At 52.7% G+C, this 12,029-nt stretch overlaps 1 protein-coding gene across 1 annotated transcript; it reads left to right on the top strand.

The window, feature by feature from the left end:
* The first annotated feature begins 796 nt into the window (after positions 1 to 796).
* LOC101064516 (desmocollin-2-like) lies at positions 797 to 7,550 on the top strand. Its single transcript, XM_011618834.2, has 16 exons — positions 797 to 1,047; positions 1,163 to 1,253; positions 1,328 to 1,539; positions 1,624 to 1,728; positions 1,927 to 2,082; positions 2,281 to 2,425; positions 2,497 to 2,651; positions 2,731 to 2,865; positions 2,946 to 3,131; positions 3,200 to 3,447; positions 3,569 to 3,711; positions 4,658 to 4,879; positions 5,182 to 5,403; positions 5,528 to 5,643; positions 5,723 to 6,037; positions 6,402 to 7,550. The coding sequence occupies exons 1-16, from the start codon at positions 997 to 999 to the stop codon at positions 6,597 to 6,599; spliced, it is 2,700 nt and encodes an 899-aa protein (XP_011617136.2). The 5' UTR covers positions 797 to 996; the 3' UTR covers positions 6,600 to 7,550.
* Positions 7,551 to 12,029: the final 4,479 nt, after the last annotated feature.

Raw genomic sequence — 12,029 nt, 5'->3', positions numbered from 1 at the left:
TTGGGGACTTTTCAGTCCCCGACTGTGGATTTGTCCTAATTTTGTTCCAAGAGGAACAATAAATGTTCCTATTCTCTGTTATTCCAGCACTGGAAACACAGGTTTTTAAGGTGCTTAACCCAGCACCTTTCTGCTCCATTATGAAAATTGACTTTATTTTAGCCAGGGGGGGTTGGAGTGGTTTCTATATTTACTATGAAGACTTTGAGCTTCATTATGTCCACGCCCCGGACCCACAGCAGCCTTCCTGGCATTTTTCTCACCTTTCCTGTTCTCGTGGGGGCTGCGTTTCCCAGTGTTCTTTCAAAAAAGCCCAACCAACTTTACAGAAGCAAGGCAGGCTCACAGGGACCCGGGACGCTGGGTGCCCTCATGCTTTATCAGTTTTATAGAGATAGTGAGCTCCGCTGTGGGAATGGAGCCCCCCCCCCCACCCCCCCACCCCCCACAGGCTCTATTCAGCACACATTCCTGCAGTGCTAAGTGAGCAGCTCAGTGGAGCTGGAGAAAGGAGAGGAGTGGAGGGTGGGGGGTAGGGGGGTGTCAATATCCTGTGCAGGGTCTTTTGCAGAGCCAAGATAGAGAACAAAACAGACAAAGAAGTCATTATCTATCAAATATGGCCGAAAAATGCTCACAAGCCACATCTGCTCAGAATATGAACCGAATGTGTTTTTGAGGGTTTTGCAGGAATAGTGTGAAATAGTTCTGCTGCATTGTTCCGCAAGGTTCCTCCGGCAGAACCTCGGTGCAACGTTTCCCCCTGGCGGAGGAACCATAAAGAATGCAGAAGCTTTACAGGGACTGAAGTAGCGGGGAGTTGACGAGCACATAGAAGTCAGCCCGGCTCACTGGGAGTCTCCTGGGTGGGGCAGCTAAGGTGCGCCTCCCTCCTGACTCACCGTCGACCGAGTCAGAACACAAGTGCGGGAAAAGAGTGTCTTCTGTCGGGCTTTGGATCACCTGGCTCTGCTTGCAGACCCGCACCGTCTCCAAATGTTGCCCAAGATGTGGAGGGTTGTGGTTTTCCTGTGCGCCCTGGCGTTGGTGAGCTCCTCTTTACCTTCAAGTGGCTTCGGCCAAGACAGACATGTTGAACTTTCCACTTTAGTGCTGTTTTATGGAGCCAGAACCTTTCACCAGCCCACCATTTTCGCTCCAGGTCGTTTCCCGGACGGAGTCATGTTTCCGGACGGGCTTTGTTCAGGTGGAAGTACCGCAGATGATCCAGCCTGGATACCGAATCCCCAAAGGTTTGTATGCGCTGCGAGTTCCACCATTAACGCTGCGCTCTGACCGCCGTTAACGACCTCTCCCCCCCCCCCAGTTGACGTTTCCAACTGCCTCAGAAAATCGGCCACTTTAACTTTGACGGACTCGAATTTTGCAATCAGCGGAGCCGGAAAAATCGAAGTGGCGGCCCCGATGGTGGTGTCCCCAGCGGGGCGCGTATTTTCCGTGAGTGCCCGAGACAGCGGGGGGGCCACCAGCCACCTCACCGTCCGCCTTATCTGCGCTCCGCCGCGGGACGGTAGAAAGGTGGGATATTTCTCGGGTCTCCTCTCAGAATAAACGCCCTTCCAGTCGATAACCCCCCCCCCCCCCCATTTCTGCGCGTTCCAGTCCAGCGGTGAAGTGGTGCTGAGGCGCTTCAAGAGACGCTGGAGCCCCCCACCCTACAACCTCCTGGAGAACGACAAAGGGCCTTTTCCAAAATACCTTGAAACGGTAAAACTGAAGATTTTCTTTTGAAACCACACTAACAAATTCGTGTTCTCAGGCTGCCCCCCCCCCCCCCCCCCTTATCTGACTGACAAACACCTACTGCAGTTCCTGTTCCAGAACCACAGCTGACTGATTTAATTTGATAGTTTAAGCATCCCCGGATGCGCGATTCCACGTGAATGGTTGGATTTGTGTTTGCAGCTGGAGTCGGAGGTGGCAGCCAATAACAAGGTTTACTACACCATCAGCGGCCCTGGCTACAACCAGCACCCAGTCAATGTTTTTAAATTTGATTCCGACACGGGGAAGCTTTCCGCGCTCAAGACAATCGATCGCGAGGAGTTCCCGTCATTTACGGTAAGTTTGAGCGGAAAATGTGGATGTTGTGGCGCCCACGACTCCCTCAGCCTCCGGCAGCATTGTTTAAATGCTCGGGAGGACATAACTTCCATGGGTGAGGAGGGCTGGGGAGGGCTGGGGAGGGCTGGGGAGGGCTGGAGCTGCTGCAGGGCTTGGACCCCACTAGGTGAAGACTTCCGGGGTTTTCTCTTCCAGCTGACGGTCAGAGTTTTCGAACGGGGCACCAACAAGGAGCTGGACGACCCTCTGCCCTACAGCATCGTCATAGACGACATGAACGACAACGCCCCCACCTTCACGGGCCCGCTGCAGGTGACGGTGCTGGAGAAGAGCAAAGCAGGTGAGGAGCACGACGCAGCAGGAATGGGCGGCGACACGCTCCTGGTTCTGACCCCCCCATGACTGCTGCAGGCACCACGGTGGGGAAGATAAACGCCACGGACCGAGACCAGCCAGGGACCAACCACGTCAAGATCCGATATACTCTCCTGGATGGTTTAAACCTGTTTTCCATTCAACCAAATACGGGTGTCATCACCACGGTAACGGACAGCCTGGACAGAGAGGTGAATCCCGACACTTTTTCTCACGTTCTTATTTCTCGCTTCAACTTTGTGGCTTTTGTTTCCCCCCCCCCCCCGTTAGACTAAAGATAAGTACCTGGTCACAGTGAAAATCCAGGACATGGCGGGCGCCTCGAGCGGTCTCTCCAACACAGGCACAGCCACCATCGTCGTGGGCGACATCAACGACAACCCGCCGACGTTCACGGAGACGTCCGTGAGTGACGAACACGTTCAGGGCGGCGTTTTGAACTCGCTGCGGCCGAATTTCAGCGTTGAATTTTTCCCGCTCTTTAGTACGACGCCAGCGTGAAGGAGAACGAAATTGACAAGTTCATCCTGCGAATCCCGGTCAACGACAAGGATTTGGAGAACACGCCCAACTGGGTTTCTAAATTTGAAATAACTAAAGGGAATGAAAATGGGAATTTCAGGGTGGAAACGGATCCCAAAACCAACGGCGCGCTGCTGTATGTGTCGAAGGTGAGTGGCAGCTTTTAAAATCCTGTCCCACAGAGGGGACACGATTTAAAAAGAGTCTCTCCCTCCAGGCCTTGGATCACGAGAAGGCCAAAACCGTAGCGCTAGAGATCACGGCCCGCAACGAAGCTGAGCTGAGCGGCACCAGCGCCGGCTGGAACTCCATTCCAGTGAATCTCAACGTCCTCAATGTCGATGAGGGCCCGGAATTCTCAGCTCCCAACATCACCTTCAACGTCAAGGAAAACATTCCAAACAACACCCTGATAGGACGATACAGCGCTCTGGATCCGGAAACAAAGAGCAGCAACGGCATCACGTCAGCCATCTTTATTTGGGTTTTTCTCATGAAGTTCCACATTTAAGCCGCGATGCCCCTCTTTGCCACTAGAGGGCAGAGTGTGACTGCTGAATAAGAACGTGTCTCTGGTTCCTCTCAGTTATTACAAGGTCAGCGAACCAGCAGCCTGGGTCAATGTGGACAGACAGAGCGGCGACCTCAAGGTGGCCAACACAATCGACAGAGAGTCAATGCATGTCAAGGATGGAAAATACAGCTTCACCATGAAGGCCGTGGATGCTGGTAAGGTCCCGGTAAATCAGGGCGACTGACATCCAGTCCTCAAGGGCCGTATTCCAGCTGGGCCGTCTGTCCCACCAGGCAGACGAGCTTTTACCTGGTGAAGTCGTTCCCCCCTGGTAGGACGGAAAACCCGTCTGGATTGTGTTCCTCGAGGACTGGATCTCCCGACCACCCCCTCCATAAATGAACCTTTGTTTCCTCCCTGTTTATCTGTAACTTCATCACTTATTGACAGCGAAGCGGCAGCACCTGCTCCACCCTCAGTCGCTCAAATCTGAACAAACCAGCTTTGGGGCGTTTCCAGGGGCGACGCCCCAAATCCACGAGGACAGGTTCAAATATTCAGTGGCTGGATGTCGCTTTAGAACCAGCCCGATCCGACCCGGCTAACAGCGCTAATCACAGTGTCTCAAAAGGCCGATTGACTGAAGCTGTTTGGTTTTTGCTGGAGATAAAAGGGCGGCGAGTTTTATTCCGACTCGTGCAGCATTCCGCTCCTGAGAGCTCTGGGTGGGGCGACGTGCTGGGACAAGATAATTAGAGTGACTCACAGTTAGGTGATGGTGAAAGTTGCAATATGTCAGAAAACTGGTTTCACCTAATGGAGCTGTTGTTGACAGCTCACAGGATACACACACAAGTGCCTATACGCGTGTGTGTGTGTGTGTCTGTGTGTGTGTGTGTGTGTGTGTGTGTGTGACAGATGCTACGTTTACGCTAATTTGATATTCAAAACGGGCTAATATTTGCACTGTAACCTGTCTGGGGTAATCAGTATGTAACCTGATCAGAGCTGCTCTTAAAGGTCAGAATCATTTAAGGGAATATTTATGAGAACAGGCAACGTTGGAACGCTTGCTCACATTTTCCTGGTTAAATGAACAGTTTTCATAATCAAACAAGCTTTTCTTCCTATTTTCCTCTTCTGATGCCACTTTTATTTCAGCCTCCAAGAGCAGCACGGGAACCGTCATCCTCGTGATCGAGGACGTCAACGACAACAAGCCCACCCTGCCCTCCGCCGAGCTGCTCATCTGTGAGAAGGAAGGCGAGCGCGGCTCCACCGTGGTCGTCGCTGAAGACAAGGACGCTGGACACTTCTCGGCGCCCTTTTCCTTCAGTTTGCCGCCTGACAACGATGGCAAATGGTCTCTGGAATCTCTAAATGGTAGGTGGCGGTGGGTTAGCGCACAGACAGCCGGCAAATTCCAGTGAGCTGGAAATGAAACAGTCGAGAACAAAAGTGGTTTTATAATTCAATTACGGCTGCGCCGATGCTTTTAGCTGCTCTCCGGAAACATCTGAAGGATTTTCCTTAAAAAGGCGGACGTGCACTCGGGCGTCAGCCGTACAGGTGAAGCACGCAGAGTGATTTTGTGGCGCGTCTGTACGTGCGCGTGAGGGATCCTTTATCAGCTCAGACTGGGTGACATGGCTGTTCCCTGTCCCCCCCCCCCCTTCCCCCCCCAGGTACCGCCGCCGTGCTGAAGCAGGTGAAAGACCTCCCTCGGAGAGTCTACGAGGTCGACATCGATGTCAAAGATCTGCAGAGCAACGGCGGAATACAGACGGTTTCAGTCAGGGTGTGCCAGTGCAGGAACGGGGCCTGCATGGCCCAGGACAGCTCCTCGTCCCTGGGGTCCCTGGGGTGGCTGGCCTTGCTGCTGCCTCTGGCCCTCCTCCTCCTGCTCTGTGAGTTCCACACACGTTCTCCAGAACAGACGCAGCCTGATACACACTTTCAGGTTGCCGGGTGCCTTGTTGCCGTGACGAGGAGCCAGTTGGGTTCAGATGAGTCAAACGCTCTCTTTGACAGGCTTGTTGGTGGCCTTTTTGTGTGTGATGAAGAAAGAGAAGCTGGAGCTGGAGGACGCGGGAGACGGCGGCGGAATCCTGCTCAAATCCAACACCGAGGCCCCCGGAGAAGAAGTGGTAACGGCAACGGCTGACGCAGCTCCTGCCCACCTCCCGCGTCCACTCCTGTTTTTAATTTCAGCCCATGTGCTTCCAGGATTCCAGCCTCATCACCGTCCCCCCCTTCGGAGGCGACGCCGGAGCCAAAGGCACGTTGAAGGGCAACACGGGCACCTGGGGCAGCGGTCAGGGCTCCTTCGGTCAGGGCACCCTCAAGACTGGGGTGTACAAGTCCGGCATTACTAACGACATCCAGGACTTCTACTCCAGCCAGTACGACAACCAGTACGGCACCCAGCAGTTCAATCAAGATTACTTCATCGATGGCGGGATGGGGGGGGACGGCAGGTACCTGGCCCAGAACTCCAGCTTTCATCACACCTGGCAAACAAACGGACGCTATCTCCAGCAGGTGAAGATGCCCGGATCGTTTTCCGAAAGAAGCCGAGCAGTGTGTTTGAATTGTGCGCGCCGAGACGCCTCTTTCACTCTCTGAGGTTTAATATCGCCGTTATCCTGGACGGCTTAGCTAACTCTCACGTGTGCTATAATCCTGTTCTCCCAGGTTTGATGGTGTCTTCCGTAAACTGTAATATTTCCAGGCTTCTTACCCAGAAATAGCATTCCTCCAACTTCTTGGCTAGTTGTTTGTTGGCCGTGTAATATCTGACTGCCAGTCACATCCTGGGCGCGCTGGGGTTATGGCGGCGTAACTCCTCCCCTCACAGCCCGGCCCAGGGAATAACGCGTCCTCAGACTTCCGCTTTGTCTCGCAGAAGCTGCCGTTCCTGGGAACGCAGGAAGACGAACGCTACGCCGAGGACGCCGTCCACGACTACAGATTCGAGGGGGTGGGCTCCGAGGCCGGCTCCGTCGGCTGCTGCAGCGGCTTCGGCGACGACAACGACCTCGGCTTCCTGAACACGCTCGGCCCCAAGTTCAAAACGCTAGCAAACGTCTGCAGAAAGACATGAGCGAGCCGGTGGGGGAGGAGGGCGTTCCCCTCCCGCCGGGGCGGGGGTGCGGAGGCCTGGTGTTAGCTGTCGCTCCCAACGCAAACGAGAAGAAGAACAAGCTCGATGGAGGTCTGGGCACCCTTAGTTTCTTTGTCGGCTACTTCCTGGCTTAAAACTAAACATGTTTGCACTGAAAACTATGCAGATTTAATCAGGTGTAAATATTTCTTGTGGTCTGCTCCGTTTTCCCATCCGCCCCCGGGGATCCCGACCTGTCCGAGGGTCGGCACGCGGACAGACGCGCTAATTAGTGCTGTGTTTGTGTGACCTTTCCTATTCATTTGATTGAGTGTCTGGGTATTTTTGGTTATTGCTCCTCTTTTCTTGTACTCGCATTGTTGTTTTTGCTTTTGTTTGCCGTTGTTTAGATTTTCAAAGCCCCTTTTTTGTGGGTAGATTTTTAAAATGAGAAAATAAAACCGGATGAAATGAAAGGAGGGAACTGCCGGCGGAGCTGTCTGGTTGTGTTTAGCTTAGCACGTCCCCGCCGCTGCTTGTGACCTGCTTCTCCTCTGTCAGAGGGAAGAAAATAGTTCCCTGTTTAACGCAGGAAGCAACGGTCCGAATGCAAATAAAGGAGAGAAGGTTGATCCAGCAAAGCAGCAAATATGGGCCACGTTCAGCGCTCCTCCTCCTCGCTTCCATCTCCGCCCTCATTCCAGGGCAGAAGGGGCCGTTGGGCCCTGGTGGAGGAGCCGAGCTGAGGAGATAAGAGCGCCACCCACTTGGTCAGCAGCCTCTGCCCGTGTGAATGATTTACTGACGTGCACGGCCAATATTTACCTGCTGCAGATAAGCTGCAGAGCGCAGCCCTGATCCTCATTATCTTTTTCTTTTTGCGTGTCCCTGTAATTCGCTGTTACAGCGAATTAATTATTGATGGAATAATTAAAAATGTGAAGCAGGTAACGAGCTTAGTCCCATTTGTGTTGACTTTCATAAATAAATAACAAATGTATTGAAAAGCAAATTAAAATCCCCCAGCAGCCGCTGATCTCATTATGGCAAAACTGATAAGGAATTATTCATTTATAACCTCTTGTTTAAAAAATTAAAACCCCGACAAGCTGGAAAACATCTGTGCCTGTAAAGAGTTGAGCATCTTTTGGCTGCCGGTGTCTGACGGGAGGAATCTGATGTGTCCAGACGGGAGGAAGCAGCCAGTCAGACGGGGATCTTGTTAAGAAGACAAAAATGATCCAAAGCAAGCTCAGATTACAACAATACTGTCACAGTTGTGACAGAACACCGACAAGATGTGAACATCTAAAGCTTTGTGCTCCAGGATCCCACAGGGGCCAATTAATGGGCCCTTGAACAGTGCCTGGAAGTGAAAATAAGCCGTTAACCCAAAAATCTAAAGAAGAAGGCGCTCGAAGCGGAGCAGCTCGACCCCCCCCCCAACTCACCTCTCCCTTTTCCGTCAGGCAGCTATTTAGCGTGTTGAAGGAGGTCACGCTCTCGCTCGTGAATCCCAGACCCCGCCCTTGAAGGCCTCGCCGCGCCTTCCATACGTTAAAAACGATATTCCAGCAATTAAAGCAACAACAAAGTGGCCTTTTAGATAATCTCCGCGAGGATTATCGAGTCCATCCGGATGGAACGTAAAGGCACTGATAAGCACTTAATTCAATACTGTGTGTCCACCCCTTATCAGAGCCGCTTGAGCCATCACTTCCAGTCACTTCTGGAAAGATGCAATTAATTCCAAAAGCTGCAGCGTGAAATTAATTTATTTCTTGTAATTAGTTTTTCAGCTACACTGCGAAAACAATCTGTGCAGATAGCCTGTTTCCTGCCCCCCTCCCCCAGGCAGCGTGAGGACACGTCGCCTGAGTTCAGGCTGGAGATGGTGGAGGCCCCGCTGACTCCCAGGGGTCCCTCCATGTTTGAGTCCTCCTCAAACCCCCCCCCCCCCCCCCCCCCCACTTCTTGGGACAGACCGCCACGACATGTTCGTGATGCCTTCACGGACCTCACAGCGTGTCAGTATCTTTTCTAATTATCTTCACGTCACCCTCTGAATTCCAGCACCAGCTGCTATGACAGATCCCGACGCTAGAGGTCAGCCTTACCTCTCCTGTGAGGCCGGCAGCAGCTCGGCTGCGGGGGGGGGGGGGGGGTCAAAGTTCAGCATTTTTCTGTGACAGGAGACAAGGAGTCAGTCCTGGAGAGTGATGTGACAGACACCTCCAGCGTTGCCATCGCCACCAGCCTCACTTATCTAATGAGATCTCTGCCTCGCTCACGGGGGGGGTGAGACTTCACCAGCACCTGTCGAGGAGGAAGAGTGATGACACCCCTTCAGAGACCGTAATCACCATCTGTTATGATTTCTGATTGGCCACAATTAAAGTTAAAGCCTAAAGAAAGTTGTGCCGCAGAGCCTTTTTTTTTTCTGGGCATATCTGGAACCACGATACAAAAAGAAGTGATTAAAAAGCAAAACAAAAGAAAAATCACTCTGGGATGGATTGATGGCACGCTGAAATGTTGGTTTGGCAGAAATGATCCAACCTGAAGTTTCAGAGATGCATCCAATTAGTCACAAGTCTAAAAAGTATTTTTATGTGTCTTTTACGTCCTGTTTCTCTACTTCCTGTTTGTTTTTGTGCTCTTAAAGCTCCCAGTGGCCTCGTCGTAATGTCACAGATGGAGAAATAAGAGCGTACAAATTGCCAGTAAATTGTTTGGAAAATACAATTACGTTGCCCCCCCCCCCCCCCCCCCCCCTCCAGATATTAAAGCAACAAACGCAGCAAAGATCAAAGCAAAACTTTCATCTTTATTTCTCCTAATGAGACTGTTGCAGTGGCGCATTCATCAAACTTGAGCCTCACTGTCAAGTGCCCCCCCCCCCCCCCCCCCTGACCCCCCCCCCCCCCCACACACACACACACACACTCATTACTGCACCAAATGAACGGCTGAGGCCGCTCATCTCCGCAGACGCACCGCCGCACCGCATCAAAGGGCCATTTGGGCTGCGAGGTCGACTGGCTCGGCTCCCGTCCGGAGTTGTGGTGGCAGCAGCGACCATAAACGCCGCCCCCCCCCCCCATTAAAGGTTCATCCCGCTGGGATTCACACTACAGAATGTGTCGTCCCCGCGTAGCCTAGCTTAGCTTCTCAGCCCCTTTCCTTGGTCTGGGTTTAAAATACAGAAACGTTTATTTTTTTGAGCAGAAATTAATTGTCTTCGAATATCCCTGGAGGCCTCCTTTCATCTCTAAGCAACTCATTTCTGTTTATGTCATTATTTATTTGCACCCCCCCCACCCCCCACCCCACACATTAAAGAAAAGAGGACACGCTTGGATGAAACTAGCACAGGAACGTAGCACTGGAACGTAGCACTGCAACATAGCACTGGAATGTAGCACAGGAACGTAGCACAGGAACGTAGCACAGGAACGTAGCATAGAAACGTAACGCTGGAACGTAGCAGAGGAACGTAGCACAGTAACATAGCACAGGAACGTAGCACAGGAACTTAGCACTGGAACATAGCACAGGACCGTAGCACAGGACCGTAGCACAGGACCGTAGCACAGGAATGTAGCACAGGAACGTAGCACCGGAACGTAGCACAGGAACGTAGCACAGGAACGTAGCACAGGAACGTAGCACAGGAACGTAGCACAGGGTTTGTGTAACGGGTAATTAAAGCGAGCGCGTCGGCTCCACCGTGGCGCCGGCGGTCCGAGGTGATGCAACGTGCAGCTATGCTTCCAGGGAGGCTGCGATGCGTTTGATGCAGAGGGAAGAGATTCCGAACGAAAGTCCCGACGTGGATTTATCTGTAAAGATGAGTTGCTAGCTTGTCCTTGAGGACAATGGGGGCGAGTTCAGGCCGCTCTACAAGGCACATCCAGCAGAACCTGGCAGAACCAGCGGCTCCATTCTGAGTGGAATCTACAAGTGCCCAACACCCACACACAAAGGGGTGGGGGGGCCCTCACGGGGGGGTTGGAGTGTGATTTGGGGACTGATGTGAGGCATTAGGCTGGAGGTGCACCCCAGCGAACCCCCCGCAGAGAAGATCTATGAGACTGATCAGACCTCGCCTTCGCCTCTCCGCCGGGTTCCCAGGCGGGTGCAGAAAGAGTCTGGATCTGGACTACAAAAAGCAGCCTCACACGGGGGGGTCGAGGCCCGACGAGCACACGGTTCCTCTGACTGCTGCCTGCTGAACCCATCAGCACAGCCCTGCTTTGATCGGTGATGTTCTCCACTGGATGATTCATTCAGTTACTTATCTATATTTACTACAGCAAATATCGCTGTTCTGACGACTTGTTGAGTCAAATCCGACATTTATCTTATTTGTTTTGTGTTCATTTAATCACTAAATAGGGTTTCGTGTTATTATTAAAGTTCTGGAACTTAAAAAAACCCACACATTTCTACCATTTTGGAGATGTCACTTCCTGGTCCCGTCACATGACTGTCACCTGATCCCAACACCAGGAAGTTGAGTTTTCATGGCTCCGGGATGTGAGCGTGAAGCTAACGAAGGTCGACTACACGTGTGTCACCATGGGGAGATGGTAAAACCAGCGGTCACATGGTTGCTATGGCAGCAGCAGGCCGGCGCTCCGGGTTTCCCGACGCTCCCGTCGGAAGCCTCCCGTCAAAGAAAACGAGAAGTCTTGTTTCCCCGTAACGTCAAACTACAATCAAGCCTCTTGTGGCAAAGCGGCTTTGTGAGAAGGTTTAATGAGACGACCACACTCGTAGCTGGAGGGAATCCGATGACACCGTCGTCGTGACAACATGACGGAGCGAGAACGGAGGCCGTCACTCATCCAACCGCATCCAGGAAGATGCTGGGAAAGCTTCCTTAGCCCGGAGGAAGCCTGAGCCTGCCAGGAGGAGCGGGAGAATAAACCCGCCGGGTCTCAAGCAGCAGCATTTTGATGTCCTAATGCTGACAACACGCTCGGAGTTTGTTTTCCTAAAAGCCGGACAAATATGGAAATAAATGGATGTACAGCGGCCCCCCGACGGATGCGGCTTCATTATCCGTGAACATGGATCCAGAGTGGAGCTCCGGTCTTTGGGAGCAGCGGGAGCGTCTCCTTGTTTACTTTAACCAAAGTTGCCGGGGCGACGCCTCCAACGCCGCGATCCCTCCCGTGTTGTGAGCTCAGGAGAGGCTTTTCCTTAAGGAACGCTGAGGCTACGCCAACAGGCCCGGATCGCGGCGGTCCCGTTAGCATCCTCGCCACCCAGCGAGGGCGAACGCGGCGCCAACACGTCAGACTTGAAGAGCTCGACGTTGCTCCTAATTTGGACGGATTGGATCAAAAGGCGGCTGTGGTGCCGGTTCTCCTCCTGCCTTGAATTACCGGCAATTGGCAGCTCCGAGATAGAGATCATGTCATC

Source organism: Takifugu rubripes, chromosome 22, assembly GCF_901000725.2.
Source record: "Takifugu rubripes chromosome 22, fTakRub1.2, whole genome shotgun sequence".
NCBI lineage: Eukaryota > Metazoa > Chordata > Actinopteri > Tetraodontiformes > Tetraodontidae > Takifugu > Takifugu rubripes.
Note: the sequence above shows the minus strand (reverse complement) of the source record. Positions and strands in the feature narration are given on the sequence as shown.

Coding starts and splice junctions, on each gene's coding strand:
- LOC101064516 (XM_011618834.2), top strand. CDS start 997: ATGTTGCCCAAGATGTGGAGGGTTGTGGTTTTCCTGTGCGCCCTGGCG. Junction 3,448..3,568: donor AAGAGCAGCAACGGCATCAC/GTCAGCCATCTT, acceptor GGTTCCTCTCAG/TTATTACAAGGTCAGCGAAC. Junction 5,404..5,527: donor GGCCCTCCTCCTCCTGCTCT/GTGAGTTCCACA, acceptor TCTCTTTGACAG/GCTTGTTGGTGGCCTTTTTG.